This window comes from Lepidochelys kempii, chromosome 2, assembly GCF_965140265.1.
Source record: "Lepidochelys kempii isolate rLepKem1 chromosome 2, rLepKem1.hap2, whole genome shotgun sequence".
Taxonomy (NCBI): domain Eukaryota; kingdom Metazoa; phylum Chordata; order Testudines; family Cheloniidae; genus Lepidochelys; species Lepidochelys kempii.
Genome location: NC_133257.1, coordinates 81,239,705 through 81,265,102, shown reverse-complemented (window position 1 = coordinate 81,265,102; position 25,398 = coordinate 81,239,705). Strand labels below are relative to the sequence as shown.

The 25,398-nt window shown below is 42.5% G+C and overlaps 1 protein-coding gene across 1 annotated transcript; it reads left to right on the top strand.

Moving 5' to 3' along the window:
- The first annotated feature begins 9,916 nt into the window (after positions 1-9,916).
- On the top strand, positions 9,917-23,520 carry HRH4 (histamine receptor H4). Its single transcript, XM_073331355.1, is given in 4 exon segments — positions 9,917-10,640; positions 15,727-15,893; positions 19,076-22,211; positions 22,874-23,520. Coding segments are annotated over 3 exon segments (1,437 nt in total). The 5' UTR covers positions 9,917-10,186; the 3' UTR covers positions 19,892-22,211; positions 22,874-23,520.
- Positions 23,521-25,398: the final 1,878 nt, after the last annotated feature.

Below are 25,398 nucleotides of genomic sequence, written 5' to 3'. Positions count from 1 at the left end.
GTGGTTCTGTTTTGTTAATTGTGTAGAATCTTTCATGCCAATAATTTTCCCCTCTCATAGAGCTTCCAGATTTCTCTCTACTGTTCTACAAATTTAGGTCTTGATCCTGCAAAGGGAGTCAATTGGATTCCTCTTATGCATTAAGGACCTGCCATGTGGATCCTGAGGTTTTTCCCCCTGTATCTCTCACTTGAAGGGATGTACTCAATTAGCTGAGGGTCTTTTTCATCTCTAACTTTTATGATCTTTAATTGCTAGGGTTGATAATTTCTATTTGAGTTCTAACAAAGCCACTTTCATAGGCTTGGCCCACATTAGAAAATTTTAGTGGTATAGCACTATCAGTGGGAGGTATGTATTTAATTACATTTATATATCAGCAAAAGCCTTAGTGTAGATGTAGTTGTACCAGCAAAAAAGTGCTTTGACAGTATCGTTTATTTTGTTCACCAAACTGGTATAAAATTTGAATCTGCCCTTGAGTTGCTGGTACAGTTATACCCACAAACATTTTCTACTATAGAACTGGGCTGATTAAACTAGTTACACCAGAGTGTCACACAGCAATGGAGAAATCTCATAACAAGTTTAGTCATACCAAAGTTATGTATAAGTTATTTAATGGCCTGACTTCCAAAAGAACAGAACACCCACAGATCCCTTTGCAGCTGTTTAGTTATCTTACAGATGGATTTATTTAAAGCCAAAGTACTGTCCTTTACTTCTAGTAAACTGTTGACAAATATTCCCAATATTCCAGTGTTTTTCTCAGAGGTAGAAATTGCTATTATGTAAAAATAGGTGGGGCTTCAGATATTTTAGACACTACTGATTCCAGTCCCATGATGATATGAATGTTTCATTCGTTCCTTCCAGAATGCACACTTTAGCTCATGTTTTCAAAAGTGACTAGTGATTTTAAGTGTCTAAGTTTTTAGATGCCCAAGTTGAGATACCTTAAAAGGGTCTGATTTTCAGAAAATGCTGAGTCCCTACCCCCTAAAAAGCAATCCCTTTCTGGAGTGTCAAGTCAAGCACCCTAAAATCGAGGAACTCAATCCTTGGTCACTTCTAAAAATTTAGATCTATATTTCTCCTAAAATAAACTATAGCAAATCAGTGCTTAAGTTGAAGGAAATTGGAAAGCAGACTAGCAAAGCTAAGAGACTTGAGAATCCTTAGGAAAGATTGACATGGAAGTCTCTACGTTAGAGCTGTTCAGATAATACTAAAAATGATTTGCAGATATTTTAGTGAATAAATGTGGTAACTTTGCTAAGATGTTATTCATGGTGTCATATGGTTTGTTGTTTGAATACCTTGACCAATGCCAATTTATTTATGAAGATGTTAGAGAATCCCAAAAGTTCCATGAATTTTAGCCCAAATAATTATTCAGCTGAAAATTCAGATAAGCGTTGGTTGCCATTTATTTTCCCATTACAAAAGATTGTCAACGAATCAGTGAGCAAAAACAATCCCATTTCATTCAGGTAGCAAACAACATCTCTGAGAGCAAATAGTCAAAATGACAGTATGTATGTGTTTGTGTAACCACTGGTATTTAAATCCCCCTCTGTGCCAGTCCAGAGAATAGATGACTTATTACAGCAGCCAGCTACTGAGCTGTCTCTCTTTAGCTCATGCAGCTCCTGGTTTTAGCTCTGGACATTCCCAGTTCAGTCCCCTTTGTGTCACCTCCAGGAAGCTGGCCATCATGCTTGCATTTGTTTCTTCTGCAAGAATGTTAGCTGCTGGCAAGCTACCTCTTCTGGACTGATAAGAGAAGTTATATATATATATTTTTTTTTTTTAAAAAGAGAAGTATTTTTCTAATTTAAAACTTCCTTGACTGAGAACAAAGTTTTACTTGTAGCTTTCCACAAGATGCTTGTTTTTCAACAAAGCATGAGAATAGATTTTTGTTCCAAGGGGTTGGGCTCAATCGTTTGATTGCATACACCTCTCTGTTCATTGTCCTTTAAAGCATAGAAGGGCAGTCTAGGTCAGATGTCAAAAGGTATAGGTTTGATGTAGATAAAGACAAGTGAGATGTTTATTGAAATCTGACAATGAGGATGTGCATGGTGTTCAAGGATACTCTGCTGGAGTACAACTTGTGTAACTCTGAGAATGTGTTATTTAATTCAAGTTTAATGTGCTTGTAAATTCTAGATGGATGTCGGTTTTGTTCTGATCAGTACATTACAGGGAACCTTTCTAGCTTTAATCTCTCTAGCTGTGATAGTCTGTTAGGTATTACAGCTCTGATGTAATCCACCTTCTTGGTGATTTTGAGATACGGCTATGGGCAATAAAAGGCACAGTTGTGATCTCTAGTATGTGCCCATTCAGAGGAGTATGGGGGGAGTAAGACACCCTCTCTCTTCTGTGTGAGATAAGGATATCTCAGGGAACAGCAGCCTCTGCAAGGCTGATTTTCCCCCCCATCACATGCAGATTGGCAGGGAATTGGATGGAGATTTCACTTTACTGTTTCCATGCCAGTTTAGCTGTGCCAGCCAGCATGTGGGGGAAACAATCTGGGTTGGGGATAGGGTTGGAGTGAGGGATGAAAGAGGCAGTATGTTGAGACGGAGTCAAAATATGGTCCCTGGTCTGCCCCTTAACTCATCAGGGCTTTTGGCAAAGACACAATCTAGTCCAAAATAAATGGACGTTCCTATATTTCACTTTAGGAGTGAAACATGTTATCTTAATTAGGTGAATTTCAGTATCCTAAAGGAATAGCCCCAAACATTGCAGTAGTATTACTTACTATTGCAAGCTGTAGTGCTTTGGAACTTTGCTGCAAAATATTATAGTATTTTCATAAGGATTTGGATGGATGCATTTAAAAATCAAATCAAAATTTAAATACAGTGCAATGCTCCCTCTCTGAACACAACAATGCTACATTTACTATGGGATCAGCTAGATTTAAACAAATCTTGTAGGACATTAACTGGCAAATAGAATCAAACAAAGAAGAAATGTGCAAAAGTCATTCTAATTCCTTTACATTAAAACCCATTATCCAAATATATTTTATTAGAAGTATAAAATATAATGGTGCTTTTAAACAAGCAAAGAAACTAAATGCTGTTAAATGTCCCCTACCACTGTAATTCAGATACCAAATTATGGACTGTATACATATTTAATCCAATAAATGTGAAAGGATTTTCCAGTAGGCTGGAAAAATAGAGTGATCTGTTTATCAGATGAAAATTCAGAGAGAGAAATTAATATGGCATCAATCCCTACTCAAGTCATTAAATACAGCCTCCTCCATATAAATATGCCCACAAAAAGGTGAAAATAGCAGTTGGAGAACAGAGGGGGAGAAGGGTGCTTTAAATTTTAATTGCAATGATTTTGCTATATTGGAAGCAGAACAGACTGCCCCTGAAACCGAATTGATGACTCTAGGACCCTTAGGTGCCTAGAAACAGTATCTGCATTCATTTTTCTTGGTGGTTAAATTGAAGTGGCTATCATTCTGCCAACAGCCCTTTGACATTTATAATGTGGTCTCTGATAAGGATTTTTCAAACACACACACACACACACACACACGCAACGTTGTTAGAAAAGTCTTTTCTATCAAGGTGCTGGGTTCTCCATGAGCCAAGGTGAATTCAAAAGGAATAACAGAATACTGAGAGTTAGTTCCTGCTGGTCTTATAAACTGCAAGGTCCTGGGGCCAGATGGTTTTCAGAATGGTTTTTGATTACGCTCAGTGTAAAGTTATTTAGGTTGAAAAAAGATAGCATAAAACATTTAATCCAACACTCCTACCATGTACTTGGAATTTTTCAGTACATAAATCTAAAAAGGATTAGTTTGTTCTTAAACCATTTTTATTTTTTACAGGAAATAAAATCATTTTATTAGCCCAACATAGCAATTTAAAAATTTGAATTGTAATAACAGTTTGGTCTTGTAGTGTCTTAATACTTTGAAAAGGCATTCAGTGCAGTTCTGTTACCTATTACTGTACAGTTTTATGTTTGAAGTTCATACTTCTGGGGGAATTCTGCACCAAAAAATTAAAAATTCTGCATATTTTATATGTCAAAACACCACAGTATAATCATACCAGTTTCAATTATTTTGGTAATTTATTTCAAAATAAATGTCAGCAAGTATGTCTGTAATAATACAGACAACAAAAAAGATTCAGGAAATGTTTTTTGACCAATAAATTTCTTAGTAGGCATATTAATACAGAACTTTGAGTTATAATTCATTTAAACTACAATATAGAAATGTATTTCCCGCAGTGCAAAGGCTTGGGGGAATCAGGGCTAATATAGGAGCGGAGGAAGAGGGAAGTAATTGCTGGAAAGAAGCCTTGGAATGAACCTGCAGGGTTGTTGGATGTGGGTGGGAGAAGTATGGAATAGTTTTTTGGGGGAGGAGGAAGGGAGGGAGTTGTGGAGCCTCTCCCATGCTGACCCTAGCCTATCATTCAGTCAGGCACATTTGCCCTGTCCCCATGTGGCCCTGCCATAAGCCATATTCAGTCCCCACCACTGTCTGTCACTGTGATAGCCATTCTGAACCCCAATCTGCAAACCCCTGCAGCAGCCCAAAGTGACCCATGCTGTCTGTCCCCACCATATGCTGTGCCTCCTCACCTGCCCCCCTTGGCAGGGCACTTTGAGGAAAGCTGCCTCTTCTCCTCCCACTTCCCCCTCTGCAGCTGGCTGCTCCTGAGTAGGAGCAGCTGTGCTCTATTCTGGCACCATAGTAGCCTGGGTGGGTGAAAAGCCTAACTGCAGCACCTCTCTGGCAGAACGTATTTTCCACAGAAAAAAATTCTGCGGGGGACCTGAATTTTGTGCGTGTGCAGTGGTGCAGAATTCCCCCAGGAATAATTTCATTATGAATGCCTGCAAGGAAAAAATCCACAAAACCGACTGTGCTCACTTGAGCATATTTGATTTTCACACCGACTATCTAGCACATTGATTTGAATGAAATTTGCTCTTTTTATAGAATTGCCACTAAACTTTTTACACAATATTCTGCTGGAGGCACATGTTCAGCAATCTATTAGTACCAGTTATCTGTCGTTAGAAATTCTCCTAGTTATTTACAATTTTATTTAATTCTAAGCTTTCAAGTATAGTTCGTAATAGTCTAGCTAATAATTCTCTCTCCCAGTTTCATTATAGTTACAGTGCTGCTGCAGAACTCTGCTAAGAACTAATGGAATAGATCCCTGGTTAAACTTTGACTACATTAGGAATATTTTTGAAACATTTCTCAGTGTTGCTAACAGTGTTGGGAGCCTTAATATAGGCAGCCTGTTGGCTCCCAACACCTTTTTTTTTTTTAAACATTCTGCTGATCCATCTGATGGCTGCTTACTGGCCTATGTGAAATAAGTTTATGAGCTTGGTCTATTTATCATACCACTAGAACCTGTACGATAATTGGCACTAGCTAGCTTCCTTATAGCCCCGGATTGGAGGTACCATACACACTCTACTACATTCTCCCTCCTAAAATTGGTATTCAGGATCCTAGACCCTGCTTCATTTCTAACAATACTAGAGATATTCAAATTAATAAGTTCAGATTCTCATATTGTGTAAACTGGTTAGTATGGTGTTCCATTGATAGGCCTTGTTGCAAGATTGGGGTCTTTATACAATTTCCTTTCAACCCTCAGCAGACTTTTCCATAAAGTACATTACTAGAAAAGAAGTTATTGTCTCATAGTTTTAGATTGTAAACTCTCTTGGGGCAGAAACCATCTGTGTTTTGTGACAATACTCTGTCCTTGCCTCTATGGGTCCCGCGTTTCCTGGCGGATTTTGCTAGCCTCAGAAGCTCATTGTGACCCTCCACGTAACCCTTCTCTCTCTAGAGAGAAGGGTCACAGTCTACTGAGCCATTTTCATCATAAGCCAGTGAGGGAGGTGAGGAGAAGTTATCCTTCCTTGCACAGTCTCTGTTGTCTCCCAGTCTCAGTGATTAATCAGGGGGCAAAGATCAGGGGGGGGAGAACCTGGGCCCACCCTCTACACTGGGCTCCAGCCCAGGGACCCTATTAGTATCAGCTATGGTAGCTGACCTTTTAGAAACATGACATGTACAATTCCCTGGGCTACTTCCCCCACACAGCAGCCCTTACTTCCTCAAGCTCCACTTCACCCTTACCTCAGGGCCTCCTTCCTTGTGCGTGATATGGTGTGTACTACTCAGTCTCTCCAACAATGCAACTTCCTCCCACAGCTCCTGACATGCACACCCACCTGACTGGGAGGCTTTTAACTAGTTTCAGCCAGCCCCTGATTGGCTTCAGGTGTCCCAATCAACCTAGCATTCTCCCTGCCTTCTGGAAAGTTCTTAATTGGCCCCAGGTGTCTTAATTGACCTGGAGCAGCTGCCATTTCGCTTATCCTGGTACCAGGGATTTGTTTAGCCTGGAGCTAATATATCTATCTCCCACTACTTTTCTATAGCCATCTGGCCTTGCCCCATCACAGTTTGTATAGCGCCTAGTGCAATGGGGTGTTGGGCCATGACTGCGAGGCTCCACAATAATATAAATAATAGCTATAAAGCTAATACAGTAACTCCTCACTCAAAGTCATCCCAGTTAACGTTGTTCTGTTGCTGATCAATTAGGGAACATGCTCGTTTAAAGTTCTGCAATGCTTCCTTATAATGTTGTTTGTCAGTTGCCTGGTTGTCCACCGCTTGCAGAAAGAGCAGCCGTTGGAGCTAGCTGGTGGGGGCTTGGAGCCAGGGTGGACTGGAAGTCCCCCCATCAGCTCTCCTAAGTTCCCTGTGCAGCAGCCGCTTAGCAGGCTATCAATTGCCGGGCAGTTCAGCTGTCCCTCCCCTCACTGCCCTGTGCTGCTGCTGCCCTCTGCTTTGGGGCTGCTCCCGGGAGCCTCCTGCTTGCTGTGCGGGTGGGGGGGGGGGGAAGAAGAGGGGTGCTCAAGACAGAGGGAGCTTGCTGGCCGCAGCTGCTCTCTCAACTTGCTGATCTACTTAAAAAGGCAGTGTACTTAAGAGTGGGGTCAGCATACTTAAAGGAGCAATGCGCGTCTCTCTCTCTCTCTCACACACACACACGGTGTGTATCTCTGCAGTCTGTCTCACACACACACACAGTGTGTGTCTCTGTCTCTCTCTGCCATGCTGTCTCCCCTCCCTCCATTCCTGCTGCCTTGTAGAGTGTGAGGCTACATTAACAGCAATGTGTTAACCCTTGAGGGCTCAGCCAAGTGCTAGTTGATCATTTAGCAGTAAGGCATTCCCTGGGAAATATCCCACCTTCTTCCACCCTCTGATTTCACCACCTCAACCAAGTTGCACAATCATCATTGCTGTGTACAGTATTAAATTGTTTGTTTAAAACTTATACTGTGTATATGTGTGTATAGTCTTTTGTTTGGACGAAAATATTTCCCTGGAACTAACCCCCCACACACACTTACATTAATTCTTATGGGGAAATTAGATTTCACTTAAAGTAGAATTTTTCAGGACATAACTACAACATTAAGTGAGGAGTTACTGTAGTGTTTTTGCCTTTAAAGACTGATCTTAAAAGGGAGCAGTTAGAAGGCAGAACTTGCTCTGTATTTGGTACTTTTCTGTCCTATCAAGCATTGCTTGAGTCTTATAATCAGCAAATGTCCAACAAAAAGATGTTTCCAAACTCCTGACAAGGTTAAACTGAGTGTCTAAGTTAATGGATTTCTTTGCTAATGTATGTATAATAGGAAGAAAAACTCTAGTGGTAAGCAGGTCTCTTAAATTTTCACATGTCTAAATGAAAGCTGTCATTTCTATTACTATATATGGAAATAGTGGGATGCTGCTCCTTTTCATTTTCAACCAGATAATCCCATGTTGAATTAGATCCAGCTAACTTAGTTTAGATCAAACTTCAGGCTGTGGTAACGGGGAATAAAACAGTTTGTAGCACTGCTTAGCTGTTGTTAAGATCTGTGGTTTGTACAATGATGCCTGGAAATGAGATAATGCTCAAAGTAGAAGTGAGTATCTTCTTATATAATTTAAATTCTGATATCACTTACATAGTGTGCAGATTTTTGTATGAAAAATAATGTTCTGCATGTCTGTAGTGCCTTCTATCCAATGTTTATCTGAAAGCATTTCGCAAGCAATAATGAATTTACTCCAACACCCTATAGAGTAAATATTTGTATTCCCATTTTGAAGATGGGTAACCAGAGTCAAAGGTTGAAACCAGCATTTGCAAACTTGGATACTTAACGTTAGACCCTAAAAACCGTTTTTAAGTTTCTGAATAAAAGTGGCTTGATTGTCAGAGTTGTTTCACAGCTTCCAATGTGTGGCTTATGAACAAATAACAATCTAATGTGTGCACACAATTGGCACTCCATTTCTATCACCAGCCCTATGAAGTCATGGCCCCATTGAAGCCAAAAGCAAAGCTCCCACTCACTTCAACAGGGCCAGGATTTCTCCCCTGTTTTTCAGAAGTTAGCTTCTGATCCTGGTTCACTAAAGTCAATGCATGCCCTTATTGGTTAACATCAGTCCAAGAAATATCAGATATAATTTTGCTGTATATGAGCTTTGAACTATAGAGACTGCATAGACAGGAAAATATTAAAAAAAAATTCTGATCTCCATGACATGGACAACATCATTTTATATGGTTGTACATCATCAAGCAAATTGGAACGCAATCCTACAGCAATATAAATAATAAATTGTTGTTGCTAGATAAATACCGAAGAAATTAGAAATTAAACCTATTTTTCTTCCCTAGAATTAAGTCCCTGCAAATACATGTAAATGGGAAACAAATTCAAGAGAAAATCTGGTGTGCACACTATGCTAAAAATAAAAAATTCTTGTCTGTAATAAGAAAGAGTGAGCAAGAAAGCAATTTTTCAAGCCAGCTTTTCTGACCTCCATCGACAAGGATCAGCCTGAAGGAAACACAATGTGATGTTCTCTAACTCGAGGGAACACCCAGCACCCCCATGTTCATCCTTATAAAGTTATTGTGTAGTATTCAATACAAAGTTTGTCATGCTGGGTGTCTTCGGAAGGCTCATGATGCACTGAGCATTGTTATAGTAATGTTATAGTGATTGTTGTTATAGTAATGTTATAGGTTGTAATTTCATGTATATAGTTATGAGGCTAAAAATGTGTCCTCATGGTTTAAAACAAGCCCAGACAAAAACTCTCCAAGATCAGAGGGGCAATTCACACCTCATCAGGGCAGGTATGGGACAAACCCATCCCAGCTCACAGGAACAAAGGACACTGACCTAGGCAGCAACAAAGGATCTGTTGGACTCTCGAGTGAGTCACTCACCTTCCTTTGGTCAGTTTGGGACTATGATGAAGTAATGCTCCACCTGACTCTGAAGGGGGGAGTGCAAAGCCAAGAGGGAAGAAAGAACATGATAAAAGGGAGACATGTTTGCCATGCTCTTCCTCTCTCTTCCACCTCCATTTACAGACATCACCACCAAGCAATTGAAGTGCTGATCAAAGGGGAGAGCCTGGCTGAAGGGTAACCAGCCAGCTTGTGGTGAGAATCATCTAAGTTTGTAAGGGCACTGAAAGTGTTAAGATCAGCTTAGGATGCATTTTGCTTTTATTTCATTTGACTAAATTTGACTTGTTATGCTTTGACTTATAATCACTTAAAATCTATCTTTGTAGTTAATAAATCTGTTTGTTTATTCTACCTGAAGCGTTTGGTTTGAAGCATGTCAGAGACTCCCCTTGGGATAACAAGCCTGGTACACATCAATTTCTTTGTTAAATTGATTAACTCATATAAGCTTGCAATGTCCAGCAGGCATAACTGGACACTGCAAGACATAACTGGACACTGCAAGAGAGAGGATCCTAGGATTGTGTCTGGGACTGGAGATATTGGCTTGTGTCATTGCACATTCCAAGCAGCTTACATGCCAGAGGCTGTGCATGAATAGCCCAGGAGTGGGAGTTCTCACAGCAGAGCAGGGTAAGGCTGGCTCCCAGAGTCAAGGATTGGAGTGACCTAGCAGATCACCAGTCCACATAACACCAGAGGGGAACCTCACACACAGTCACTGCATTTTAAAACTAGCATTTGAAAACTCCACATCCTGTTTATTGGTGATACTTCTGCAGATTCAGTTTTCAGGACATTACAGCTAAATGGACCATGCTTTTGAAAACAAGGAAGCTGTGCAAAATCTATATTTACCAAGCATCAGAATCTTGCAATCATTTTTTTTTTACTTTATCAAATCATTTTGGATGCTCAATATCTGCTTTTAAATATACAGTATCTTATTAAAATTCTTTATCTTCATTAACAGAAACAGTTCAGAAAAGAGCCTGAAGTGGATGCACAATATGTATAACAACAGTACTGAAGATCTACACATGACTGCAACATGTAACGGAAGGACAACTTCATCCACATCGAACTTGGAACGAAAATTTACATTGGTTGTTTTGGTATTACTGGCAGTTCTTATGGTTTTGTTAGCTCTTATTACAGTGCTTGGAAATGCCTTGGTCATCCTGGCGTTTTTGGTGAACAAAAATCTTCGGCATCGGAGTAATTATTTCTTTCTTAATCTTGCTATTTCAGACTTTTTAGTGGGTAAGTTATGATAATGAAGCAAATGTAATACTCATTTTATAGTTTACTTCAAAGAAAGATTTATTTCATTATGTTGTTTCTCTTAACAAGCAAATTTCCTGAACATATACCTAAGATCAGATAATGGGGTGGAAGCTGCATGGAGTACTTTAGCAGGCTGTTAGTTCTCAGAAATGTACTAGAAAGAGAAACCGATCTTTTAGCAATGTGAAAGATGTTTTCTTCAGAAAAGAAAGCAACTATTCTATGTAGAATGGATGTGAAACCATTGCTGCTTAGGGGTTATTGTTTGTAACTGGTTTTAATTAACCTCCACTCTGGAATTTTGCTTTTCATCATAGATTGTCAGATGGAACATAGTATATGTTAACCAGTAGATCTTGTATATATTGCAAATTCCTTTCAGAAAATTGCCTTTTCTATATTCGGTTGAAATTAACTAGTAGCCAAAAGTTTAAGAATTACTAGTTATTTTTTCCAGGAGTACATACGCTACATTGTTCCATTTACTAAGTCAGCCAACTGACTAGCACTAGGCAGTTTTTGCAAATATTCTACTGTTCATCTCTGTATCTGGCTGTAGGCTTAAGGACATATGAAAAGAATAAATAATCAATTATTAATCATTTCAGTGGGTTGATGCTACACACACACACACCCCTTTTAAAAAACTATGCTTGAAATAAATTAAAATTGATTGTTGGAATCCAAATTTATACCACTATAGCATTTAAACAAATATGTAGAAGAGTTATCACTGGAAGAAGAGAATTAAATCATTGTAAATGCAGAACAATAGTTTTTAATGAATTAATATTTCAAGAATGTTAAATATTTTTCTAAGACACAACTGAATTTTCTGTAATTAACATATTTACATCCTGCTTATTTTACTTAAGCAATAAGACAAGATCAGCAATAAAGTTCTGGGTGATTATTGTATGCTTCATGTGGTATTCAGAGGTATGAGGCTGAAGACCTAGGGCTACATCCACAAGAAGGATATAAGCTCCTTGCTGCAATGCCTGTCTTTAGGTGTCCTGCTGCCCCCTGGCTCCTCAGCCCTGAGTTAGGTGTCTAGGCTCCCTATACAATGCATGGGGTGAGATGTGTGCCGAGGAATGGGATTCTCAGAACTAGCAGGCTGAGCAAGAAACCACTTAAGCTAACGAGGAATGAAATGCTGAAGAGAGGTGTGTGATTTAAATTCCATCCCTCAAAGGGAATTAGGCACTTAAATCTGGATCAGAAGGAAGCACCTAACTCCACTTGAGAGTCACAGCTGTGAACCCCTCCTGGAGTTAGGCACCTAAACCAGGTCAGAGATTGAGAGAAACCTATCTCAGAATGCTATGTAGCCCAGTGGTTAGGGCATGGAGGTAGGAAACTGAGGTTCAAGTCCTTGCCCTGAACCAGGCAGAGTAAGGATCTGAGTTGCAGTCTCCCATATCCCATGAGTGCTCTAACCACTGGCCTATTGTGTATAACTGGGGGTGATAGTTCCTCCTCTGTTTTGGACAGGACCTGATGCAGTAGGCTTGCTTGTAGGCAGCCTCTCACAATGCCTACTGGATCAGGCCCCACAGGTGAGGTAGGCAGGGGAATGCAGTTTCAGGGTCCCAACGTGGCTTAGGTGTGAGCTGGGCATCAGAACTTAGGAAGCTTTGCACAGGCATACCAGTAGAAATGTAGGTGCCATGGGGACTTTGTTCATGGAAACTTAGGCACCTCAGGAATTTAGGCACCTAAAGTGGCAGTTAGGCACCTTAAATCCCTTTGTGGATCTAGACCAGGGGTTGGCAAACTTTTGGCTCGAGAGCCACATCTGGGTATGGAAATTGTATGGCAGGCCATGAATGCTCACAAAATTGGGGTTGGGGTGCAGGAGGGGGTGAGGGCTCTAGCTGGCGGTGCAGGCTCTGGGGTGAGGCCAGAAAGGAGGAGTTCAGGGTGAGGGAGGGGGCTCTGGGCTGGGGCAGGGGGTTAGGGTGCAGGGGAGAGGGGAATGGCTTCAGCTGAAGGTGCGGGCTCTGGGGTGGGGTTGGGGATGAGGGATTTGGGATGTAGGAGGGTGCTCCAGGCTGGGACCAAGGGGTTCAGAGGGCAGAAGGGGGATCAGGGCTGGGGCAGAGGGTTGGGGCACGAGTTGGGGTATGGGATCTGGCTAAGGGTGCAGGCTCTGGGGTGGGGTCAGAAATGAGGAGTTCACGGTGCGGGAGGGGGCTCTGGGCTGGGGTAGGGGCTGGGGTATGGGAGAGGGATCAGGGATAGGGCAGAGGGTTAGGGCACAGGAGGGGGTGCAGGCTCCGGGCTTACCTCAAGCAGCTCCTGAAGCAGCAGCCTGTACCAGCCCCGGCTCCTATGTGGAGGTGCGGCCAGGCAGCTCTGTGCGTTGTCCCGTCCGCAGGTGCTGCCCCTGCAGCTCACATTAGTCGCAGTTCCCAGCCAATGGGAGCTGCAGGTGTGGTGCTTGGGGTGGGGGCAGAGCGCGGAGCCCCCTGGCTGCTCCTATACGTAGGACCTGGAGGGGGGACATGCTGCTGCTTCTGGGAGCCTTGGCACACATGCTCGGAGCAGCCTCAGACCCTGGTCCCCAGCTGGAGTTCGGGAGCAGGGCAAGCCCCAGATCCAGTTCCCTAGCAGGAGGTTGAGGGCCAGATTAAACCGGCTGGAGGGCCGGATGTGGCCCCTGGGCCATAGTTTGCCCACCTCTGATCTAGACTCTAGTGCTCCAGTGTACTGTACTGATAAGTAAAGGAGCCCTAGGAATGCACAGTATCATATTGCTGTAATACATTTTAAAAGGAACTAGTCTTTGCTTCTCTCAGCAAAGGGTTTGAAAATGTGCTCAGAACATAACACCATTAATGGGGATAATTTAAATGTTAGATTTATGACATACACAATATATACTCCTGTAATATGCACTATTTGGGAAGGTGTGCATTTTCAGTGCTGGGAATTAGCTGAAGAGCTCCCATTAATGGGGTTCTGTTTCTGGTCCCACCCAGACTGAAGAGAAGGGAACACTTCTCAGCTTTTAACAGTAACCGCACTGATCATATAAGAAGCAGTGTTTGTGGACTCCACAGGAATGGTGGCTGAGATGGGAGGTTATCCTTCAGGAATGTGACACACCAACAGGTATTGCAGCAAATTAATATGAGTTTTAGAGGAACCATATTAATAAAAGACTTTGCAAGCATTGTCTAGTGCGATCACCACAAGCACTGAAGTATCCTTAGGATAGGAGGCAGAGTCAAAATATTTCTTTTTGAATTAATTAGAAAATCCCCTGAGTTTTAAAAAAGTAGGAACCTAACTTTAGGTTCCTAAATCCATACAGCCACCTAAATAATTGGCCTAGTTTTCAAAAGTGCTGAGCACCCAGCAGCTCCTACTGAGGTCAATGTTATTTTAGATGAGTAGTGTATGTATGTGTAGGGTGATCTCAATGGGATTCACTTGGCCATTCAGCTCTTTCGAAACTCAGACAATTTATTATCATGCCTAAATATGATATAGCAGCTTAGCTGTCGCTCTCATTTTTGAAATGTTTGGTTTAGGAGTTTAGAGAGGGCACCATATTTTGAGGTGTCATAAATGTCCTGATGGGGGCACCTTGATTTTCAGCCAGTTCACAAGATAGCACTTTCTGTAGACCAGTGCTTTCCATTTTCCAGAGCAATGCAGAGCCATTAGTTCACTGAACCAGGAGAAGGAGAACCTCCTACTGAGCCATCTCTTCCACTTCAAGCAGTGCCCAATGCATGTTCCGAATATGTATCGCCTCTTTTTCATCACAATATTTAAGTCATTCCACTTTAGCTTTTAAAACCTTGGGCATCAATCCTGCATACCTTGACTGATGGCCTTCTATCTAATTCTTGGACTGGCATAGAGGTGAAAACAAGAGTGTCAGTGTTGATATCCAGGGCATTGTGCTCCACATTGACCATTTTCCCATCTGTAGTTGCTGTTCCATAGCTCAGGCCTTCTGCACAGAACTGTTCTTCTCAATGGTTGACAGTTTTTTCAGAGACTTTTGTTTCTAGGTCTAAACAGAGAGCTTCAAGTCCCCTCAGACTGCCTTAATGTTTCCCACTTTTCTTTCAAATTTCCTGTGGGCCTGAAATCTTCAGAGTCAGTAAGATGTGTTAGAAACAGACAACTCACCTCTTGTGCATCCTGTTTGCTAACTAAAGATGAGAGATTGCAAGTGAGGCCACCATTTTCAATCTTACATGTATAAAGATAGGTTCTTAAATCCATATTGAGGCATCTAAACAAAAGTAACCTGATTTTTCAGAGGTCCTAAGCATCATCTAATCCCATTGAAGATGATGAGAAGTATAGGTGTTCATCATCTTTGAAAGCCGATTTAAGCGCCTATATGTGGTTTTAGGAACCTAAATTTAGGTTCAGCATGGGTGTTGAGACTGCTTCATGTGTGTTCCAGACTAATACTTTATCAGCTCAGTGCCAAAAAGGGGATTATGATCAGTGGAAAATGCTGGGCTGAGTATGTATAGGAAACTATAGAATCTTTTTAACTTTTGTTGTTGGCCATGGTTTGCTGTTTCCAGCCAATGGGAGCTGCGGGAAGCGGTGGTCCACAGGGACATGCTGGCCGCTGCTTCCTGCAGCTCCCATTGGCCGGGAACAGCAAACCACGGCCACTGGGAGCTGGGGGGGGGGAGCGGGCGCCATGCCTGTGGATAATCAACATCAGCAAAATGTTTCACGGCCTGCAATCAGATTACCCTGATGGGCGGCATGCGGGCTGCAGGTTGCCCCCCACTGGCTAGCTACTCTTTCCTTTAGGTTGTGATACAAGTCTGGAAAATACTAATAATAAGCACTATATTATACCTGCCAGAGAATTAACAGTGCATAAAAACATGGCTGAGATCAAGTGTAAGGAACCCATTAACTAATTTCATGAGAACACAAGAACTTCATCTGTAAATTCCAATCTGACATTTTTGTAATTGGGTATCACAAAAATTGTTCTGGGTTCCTATTAGTACCATCTGCAGTCCTGACTATAACAACTTGATTGTTTATTTATGATTTTTCTCTATAGGTGTATTCTGTATCCCCCTGTATATCCCTTACATCCTGACAGGGAAATGGATATTTGGAAGAATTCTCTGCAAACTCTGGCTAGTTGTAGACTATCTTATGTGCACAGCTTCAGCATTTAGCATCGTCCTCATCAGCTATGATCGGTTCCTGTCAGTTACTAAAGCTGTGAGTAGAACATTTATAGTTAGCTTTGCATGTCTCATGATGTTTAGATGTAATTGTGTGTTTATGATAATACTTAACACTTATATAACACTTTTCATCCATAGCTTGGAAGGCACTTTACAAAGGTGGATAAGCATTATCCAACAAAGAATTTAAGTGACTTGTCCAAAGTCACACACTGAGTCCATGGCAGAATTGGAAATAGATTTCCAGACTCCCAGGCCAGTAACTTTGGCTAATCTAAATTATAGGTGGCACATGTAATAATGCCTATATTATAAAGGTTGCCTGACATTATAAGATCTTATTTTCATGTAACTTATGACTTTGCCAAACTTTTACCATCCAGGCTGAAGTTTTCTGTGTTGGCTGTCTTCCTCAGGGTGAACTTTTTTTGCTGTTGTTGAAAGTTTCAACTAACAGTTCAGCCATTTCTCAGAATAAGGTTAGGGATAATACTTTGTTATGACAATGATAAAAAATTCTTGAGTGTTTTGTTGAGAAGCTCTAGCTCCTCCATTCATTGGAGCAGAGACTTGAAATTTGGTATGAGGGTTGCCCCGCTTTCAGGAGCGTGTTTTTTGCTATTCCTGTGAATATTTGTCCAACTTAAAAGCCTCTGAAAATCTGTTTGCACAGGCTCGGTAGAGAGTTGTTAGTTAGGCAACTAAATTCTCTGACAATTCCGTCTACGCTGAACATCTTGCAGGAGTGGAGCAGGTCTTCTACAGCAGTTGCTGCATATGGATGCTGGGGGCTGCTCTGGCACTGGAGCTGAGAGCATGGAGACTGTCTCTCCTGTGCTGTCAGTGAGGAGGAGGAAGCTGCTTGCCTAGCAGGCAGATTTGTGGAAAATCAAGCCTGGAGCAGTGGAAAGTGGGGAGGCTGGGACAAGGGCCAGGGAGAAGGTGGGGATGGGAGATTGGGCCAGAATGAGGAGCTTGGGGAATGAAGACCTGAAAGAGGTCTTGGTGATGGGGAGGCAGGGCCTGAGATGAGTGGAGGAATGGGGAGATTGAGACAAGGAGCTAAATGGAGGGTCAGGTGAGATTGGAATTTGGGAAATGGAGCCAACCAGGAGGTTGGAGTGAGTGGAAATGTTGGATGAGGATCTAAGGGAGGGCCAGAGGACTGGACCAAGGACAGAATGGAGGGGCCAAGGACAGAAGGGTCTGTAACCACCTTAGTACATCTACCACCTGGAATAAAACCCATATTTCCTGAGTCTCAACATTTCTCTGCGGACAGCAAATGTCCGTGAAACCCACTGGCAAAGTGGATCTCACCTCCCCTTAGTGTCTGGTCCATATGAAGGATGAGAGCCTAATACTGATATCACTTACTGTGTTAGCTCAAGGGGCTCTGTGTTTTGGATCTAAAGGTTCCAACCCTTTTGATGACCCATGTGGGTGTCAATATGATGCCACATGATGGAATTCTGTTTTTTTTTCAGTTTGCTTTTATAAAAACCTATGAAATTGCACACAAAAACCCTATATTTAAGGAGCATTAAAGTTGCAGAATCTAGCCCTCAAAGTTAGGAGAAATGCATGTGTGCATATGCATTATGATACAACCTTTAATTATATGATCACAGGCTATTTTTTTCTGCTGGATCTGTGCCTCATTCAATGCACAGTATGGCTGTTGCTCAGAAAAGGAAGCAGGGTTGGGTAGTGAAGGAGGCTTTCTACAGGACCTCTGTCTCATTTGTTGCAGAAGTTGGAAGGTGTGTACTATTTTCAGATCTGGGACAGGCGGGTGTAGGCCTGCCCAAAACCAAAGGCCCACACCCTCTGCTAAGAGGGAGGATTGGAAGGTGTGTAGTGAATGGGGCAGGTGATGGCAGGAATAGAAAGGAAGGTCTCCCGGTTAAGGTAGTTGAATGCTGTCCTGGGAATGTGGCTTCTATCCCTGCCTCTGCCACAGAGCTTGTATGTGATACTAGGCAAGTCACTTACACCAGACTTTTCACAGGTGGTCACTTAACTATTCTTCGCTGTCTGTGTCCCAGACTGAAACACCTGGGGTCTGATTTGCAGATTCCTGAGCACTCACAGCTATAGCTGAAGTCAATGGGAGCTGTGCTTTGAACAAATAAAGTATTATAAAATGGACGGTCCTCTGGAAAAAAAAATCAGTCCATAGGCTTTTTGGATTGAGCACCCAAAATTGGATACTTTTGCTATTGTCTCTTTGCCTCAGCTCCCCATCTGTAAGATAGGAATAGTCATACCATCACACTTCCCAGGTGAAGCGCTCAGATACTATAGTGATTAGCACCCCAGACAAGCCCCTAAGGAAATTACTAATTCTGTCTTCAGAGCAGGGTTTGAATAGTGTGCAGTAAGTATGGCTTGGGGCCAATCACTGAAAAGTGAGGAAAAAAACCCAAAGTATTGAAAGCTGCTCAGTCAGGAAGTATCATACACCCTGTGCACTGAATGAGCTGGGGTCCTGTGGAAAAAATAGTATGTGATCATGTAATTAAAGACTCTGTCATAATGCTTACACACAAGGGATCTGAATTAAGGTTGCATTGGCAACTTTTTTTGTTGCTGGATACTTAAAAAAAAAGTCTGATAAGGCATAAAAACCTCAACCACTAAAGGAATCTGAGCGGCCATTTACATGATAAAGAAAGAACCATAACACAACATCTAAATGATTGAATTTCCTTCCTTTAAGAACTATAAGGGGATCTGGGGTGGGGATACATTTTATTCTGTGACAAAGAAAAACAAATATTCACATTTAGATACTTGGAAGCAGTCATGGTTACTTTTCTATTACAGTGGGAGTAACCCCCCCCCCCCATTCTTAGTTTACCTCAGAGATTCAATGTTTTCATGAGTCAGAAGCTGACTCCTTGTTATTTCCTTATTGTAATGGTGATGCCATCAAACCATTTCCTATTACTCATTCATTCATTCCAATGGAAGGTATATCCATCTCAAATGTTTTCCCCCCAAATCTTAAGCATACAGTAGGCTATAGTGCTTGAGCCCAAGATTAATAAAGTTTTTCAGGGCTTTATATAAACACAAATGTTCTGGACATCTGGAGACCCAAAGTACAAATATTATTCTTAATTTCCCAGAAGTTTTTACAAAATACTTGCACTAGATATTAAAAGAACGCACTGTATGACTGACATGGGGGTCTTTTAATTTTACTTCTAGGTGACATATAGGATTCAACAGGGAACGATGTCAAAAACTATTGCTAAGATGGTGGCAGTCTGGGTCTTTGCATTCTTACTCTATGGCCCCGCAATCCTCATTTGGGAAGCTGTGGTCGGCTGCAGCAACGTACCTGATGGAGAATGCTATGCTGAATTCTACTACAACTGGTACTTTCTCCTATGTGCTTCAACCTTTGAGTTCTTCACACCTTGTATCTCTGTGGGCTATTTCAACATGCACATCTACTGGGATATACAAAAACGCAAGAGAAAAAGGCTCCAGAGCACAGTCAGTATCAGTAAACAGGTGTCTGTACCTCCAACAGGAAACAATGTCTTGATGGCTGACCATTGCTCTTTGAAGGAAGAAGTTCGTTCTACTGTTTTAGAAACAGAGGACAGTCTTTCTACTACTTCCAGGTCACAGACGCAGTCACTGGAGACTGACTGTTCACCTCAGTCCAGAGGCTATTCCATAACCCCTAACAGTGATCAGTCAGTAACCCTCAGGGTGAAGACCAGGTCAAAATTGAACAGGGACAAAAATATTGCAAAGTCACTAGCCATAATTGTCTGTGTCTTTGCCATTTGCTGGGCACCATATTCATTACTTATGATAATTCGCGCAGCCTGCTATGAAAAGTGTGTCAACAAATTCTTGTATGAAATAACATTTTGGCTTTTGTGGTTCAATTCCTCTGTGAATCCCTTCCTCTACCCTCTCTGCCATGTTAGGTTTCAGAAGGCTTTCATGAAAATATTGTGCCCAAAAAGGTTTTTGGTATTGCCACCAGCCCTGTCAGTCTCTTCTTAGAGAGCCAAACTAAAAGACTTACAACAGAAGCTCCACCATCTCATTTCAGTTAAGCTTGTTATGATCTCATCTTCAATAATATAGTAGATATGCTTGTTTCATAGATGGCATTAGTCAAGGATGCAATATGTGAACTTACCAATAGTTTGATAATTTTCAATGCATTAGTTTCCTTTTCTCTTGAAAGTACCATGTTAAATTCAACAACAACTTTTGCCTAATTGTGCACTATCCCTTTAATTTATGAATTTTGTTCTCAGGCACAGAACATGATCCCTTTCTTTTATTAATACTGTTTATTTAAAATTGGGACAACACAAGGCATATATTTTCAAAGGCCGCTACAAAAGTGTTCCTGGGAAAGAGACATCAGTCTGCATCACACATTTCGATGTAGTTGCCAAGTGTTTAAAGAATAGAGCAGATTCATGCATCCATAACTGTCATTTAAAGGAACAGAAGTTCAACAAATATATATTTGAAATGTCACAGAATCCTTTGGGAGCAGTAATATTTTCTTTGCAAGAATGTTATAGAAGCCAGGTAAGACCTTCAGGGCATTACATGCTCCCCGTATTAGGGTGTGTGTGTGTGAGAGAGAGACTAAGCAGGCTAACATAATCTAACAAGCCTTTTCCATTTCTAATTAAAATATACTCCACTTAGGTCAAGTGCGTTCTATGTGCATGCAAAATCCCATTGAGTTCAATGTGTCAGTAGGCAGCATTTAAAATACTTAGGAGAATAAAGCAAAATGTCTCCAGTTCTCGCTCTTCCCCCCCTCCTCTGTTTGTATACTTGTGATGGGCTGGATCACAGAAAAACCCTTGGGAACTGCCAGCTGATGTGCTGAGACTACTTCTAACCTGTTTTCCCTGCTAGCCTGGGACTCCAGTACCTTGCCTGTTTGAGCCACACACTCTTGCCGGCTGCAAACACAGACCCAGGTCTGAACAACGTCCCACAAACTGCAGGCTTACCTGAAAATAGCTTAAGAAATGATCATGTCTCCAACACCCAGATGCCCAGTTCCCAATGGAGTCCAAACCCCAAATAAATCCATTTTACCCTATTTAAAGCTTATACGGGATAAACTCATAAATTGTTCGCCCTCTATAACACTGATAGAGAGATATGCACAGCTGTTTGCCACCCCCGCCCCACAGGTATTAATGCATACTCTGGGTTAATTAATAATTAAAAAGTGATTTTATTAAATACAAAAAGTAGGATTTAAGTGGTTCCAAGTAGTAACAGACAGAACAAAGTAAATTACCAAACAAAATAAAATAAAACATGCAAGTCTATGCCTAATATAGTAAAAGAAAGTGATTACAGATAAAATCTTACCCTCAGATGTTTCAATAAGCTTCTATCACAGACTAGATGTCTTCCTCGTCTGGGCATCCTTTCCCCTGGTACAGCCCTTGTTCCAGCTCAGGTGGTAGCTAGGGGATTTCTCGTGATTGCAGCCCTTTGTTCTGTTCCACCTCCTTATATATCTTTTGCACAAGGCGGGAATCCTCTGTCCCTCTCTGGGTTCCCACCCCTCCTTCTAAATGGAAAAGCACCAGGTTTAAGATGGATTTCAGTACCAGGTGACATGGTCACATGTCCTATGAGACCCCAGCCTTCATTGTGACTGCTCTGGACAGCACTCTCAACTCAGATGCACTGGCCAGGTAGACAGGAAAAGGCCTGTGAACTTTTGAATCTCATTTCCTGTTTGGCCAGTGTGGCAAGCTGCAGGTGAGTGCAGAGCTCATCAGCAGAGGTGACCATGATGGAGCCTCAGAATCGCAAAAGAGCTCCAGCATGGACCGAACAGCAGGTACGGGATCTGATCGCTGTATGGGAAGAGGAATCCATGCTATCAGAACTCCGTTCCAGTTTTCGAAATGCCAAAACATTTGTCAAAATCTCCCAGGGCATGAAGGACAGAGGCCATAACAGGGACCCGAAGCAGTCCCGCGTGAAACTTAAGGAGCTGAGGCAAGCCAACCAGAAAACCAGAGAGGTAAACAGCCGCTCCAAACATGCCGCTTCTATGATGAGCTGCGTGCCATTTTAGGGGGTTCAGCCACCACTACCCCAACCATGTGCTTTGACTCCTTCAGTGGAGAGGGAGACAACACGGAAGCAGGTTTTGGGAACGAGGAAGATGATGATGATGAGGTTGTAGATAGCTCACAGCAAGCAAGCGGAGAAACCGGTTTTCCCAACAGCCAGGAACTGTTTCTCAACCTGGACCTGGAGCCAATACTCCCCGAACCCACCCAAGGCTGCCTCCTGGACCCACCAGGTGGAGAAGGGACCTCTGGTGAGTGTACCTTTTTAAATAGTATACATGGTTTAAAAGCAAGCGTGTTTAATGATTAATTTGCCCTGCCATTCATGGCCAGTACAGCTACTGGAAAAGTCTGTTAACATGTCTGGGGATGGAGCGGAAATCCTCCAGAGACATCTCCATAAAGCTCTCCTGGATGTACTCCCAAAGACTTTGCAAAAGGTTTCTGGGGAGGGCAGCCTTATTCCGTTCACCATGGTAGGACACTTTACCACGCCAGGCCAGTAGCACGTAGTCGGGAATCATTGCAGATCAAAGCATTGCAGCGTATGTTTGCTGGTGTTCAAACAACATCCATTCTTTATCTCTCTGTGTTATCCTCAGGCGAGTGATATCATTCAAGGTCACCTGGTTGAAATAGGGTGCTTTTCTTAAGGGGACATTCAGAGGTGCCCGTTCCTGCTGGGGTGTTTGCCCGTGGCTGAACAGAAATGTTCCCCGCTGTTAGCCACAGGGAGGGGGGAAGGTTGAGGGGATAGCCACGTGGTGGGGGGAGGCAAAATGCGACCTTGTAACGAAAGCACTTGTGCTATGTGTGTAATGTTAACAGCAAGGTTTACCCTGAAAGAGTGTACCCATTGTTCTATAAAATGTGTCTTTTTAAATACCACTGTCCCTTTTTTTTCCTCCACCAGCTGCATGTGTTTCAAGGATCACAGGATCTTCTCCTTCCCAGAGGCTAGCGAAGATTAGAAGGTGAAAAAAAACGCACTCGCAATGAAATGTTCTCTGAGCTCATGCTGTCCTCCCACACTGACAGAGCACAGACGAATGTGTGGAGGCAGACAATGTCAGAGTGCAGGAAAGCACAAAATGAGCGCGAGAAGAGGTGGCGGGCTGAAGAGAGTAAGTGGTGAGCTGAAGATGATAGGTGGCGGCAGTGTGATGAGAGGAGGCAGGATTCAATGCTGAGGCTGCTGGAGGATCAAACGAATATGCTCCAGCGTATGGTTGAGCTGCAGGAAAGGCAGCTGGAGCACAGACCACCACTACAGCCCTCTTCCCACCAACCGCCCTCCTCCCCAAGTTCCATAGCCTCCTCACCCAGACGCCCAAGAATGCGGTGGGGGGGCCTCCGGCCACCCAGCCACTACATCCCAGAGGATTGCCCAAGCAACAGAAGGCTGGCATTCAATAAGTTTTAAACTTTTAAAGTGCTGTGTGGCCTTGTCCTTCCCTCCTCCACCACCCCTCTTGGTGCTTCTCTTCTCCACCACCCCTCCTGGGTTACCTTGGTAGTTATCCCCCTATTTGTGTGATGAATTAATAAAGAATGCATGAATGTGAAGCAACAATGACTTTATTTCCTCTGCAAGCGGAAGGGGGGAGGGGAGGGTGGTTAGCTTACAGGGAAGTAGAGTGAACCAAGTGGGGGTGGGGCCTTCCTCATTGTCTGCCGTTGCTCTGATGGAGGGAGGGGCAACTGATGACATGGCTTATAGGGTTGGCTTACAGGGAATTAAAATCAACAAAGGGGGTGGCTTTACATCAAGGAGAAACAAAAACAACTGTCACACAGAATGGCCCTCTCAAGGATTGAACTGAAAACCCTGGGTTTAGCAGGCCAATGCTCAACCCACTGAGCTATCTCTCCCCCTGGTATTCCAGGCAGGGCTGAATCTCCATTAAACTTTTCAAGGTGCCCCTGACAGACCTCACCGAAACTATTGTTGGCCATTGATTTCCCGGAGGGAGGGGGGAGCAAATGAATACAAAAGAAATCTGGTCTATTTCTTTTTTTGATCCACTCCATCTGTCTTTTACATCTTTGGCTGGCAGCAGATGGTGCAGTAGGACTGCTAACCATCCTCATCTCCTGGCTGCTCGGCAGAAGACAGTACAATAGGACTACTAGCCATCCTCATCTCCTGGCTGCTGGCCAGAAGATGGTGCAATACAACTTCCGGCAGGACTAAAGAGAATGACCTGGTCGAGTCACTCCTATTTCAGTCCCTGCGCCCATGTCTGCCCAGACGCTCCTGACCGACCTTACCGAGGCGGCCAAGAGCACCTCAGACATGATGACAATGGTTATCAGGCCTATTGCACCGTCTGTTGCCACAAGGCAATGAGCTGCTGCTGTATAACAATGCAGTACCGCGTCTGCCAGCACCCAGGAGACGTATGGTGACAGTGAGCCGTGCAGGCTCCATGCTTGCCATGGTATGGCGTCTGCACAGGTAACTCAGGAAAAAAGGCGTGAAACGATTGTCTGCTGTTGCTTTCACAGAGGGAGGGAGGGCAGGCCTGCTGACACATACCCAGAACCACCCGCGACAATGTTTTTGCCCCATTAGGCATTGGGATCTCAAACCAGAATTCCAATGGGTGGCGGAGACTGCGGGAACTGTGGGATAGCTACCCACAGTGCAATGCTCTGGAAGTCGACGCTAGCCTCGGTACTGTGGAAGCACTCTGCCGAGTTAATGCACTTAATGCACTTAGAGCATTTTGTGTGGGGACACACACAATCAACTATATAAAAACGATTTCTAAAAAAACAACTTGTGTAAATTCGACCTAATTTCATAGTGTAGACATATCCTCAGAGAACCAATGTAGCCTAATGATATAGGATAGTAATGACTGCTGTTTAACTAGGATAATATGAGCCTAAATTCCTCATAATGGACCAGTTTCCAAAGTATTAATGGAGTAAATTCTGAGATTTAAGGCCAAACTCGCTACAGGCATAAGCAGACCTAGCTGTCTAGAATTCAGTGTACAGTAGCTGCATCCCGTTACACCGGCATTAAGGCAGAAGTTGCCAAATAAATATTAAAAGTGGAAAATAAGAAATAGTAAATGTAAATTATAGTGAATATCCATTTTATTCTTTCATTGTTATTTAGAAGAGTATTCTGTCATTTGACATCATTGCAAATTCCTTTGTTTAAGGGTCTCCTTTTGACTAGAATTTCCATTTAATCATGGTTATTGGCCATCCATTGATTTGTCCCAATCAAGAGAATTCTACGGTATTATGATCTAAAGCATCATACCTACACAATAATAAATACCAGATTTAAAAAATATATTCACTAATAGTTGCAGAAAATATCTAAAGCAAGGCAGAAACTGAAACAAGTGCCCAGTGTAACCAGCTGTCTTCTTTAAAGTGCCGTCTTTATCAGTTCTGTTCTTGACAGAGATTGGCTCT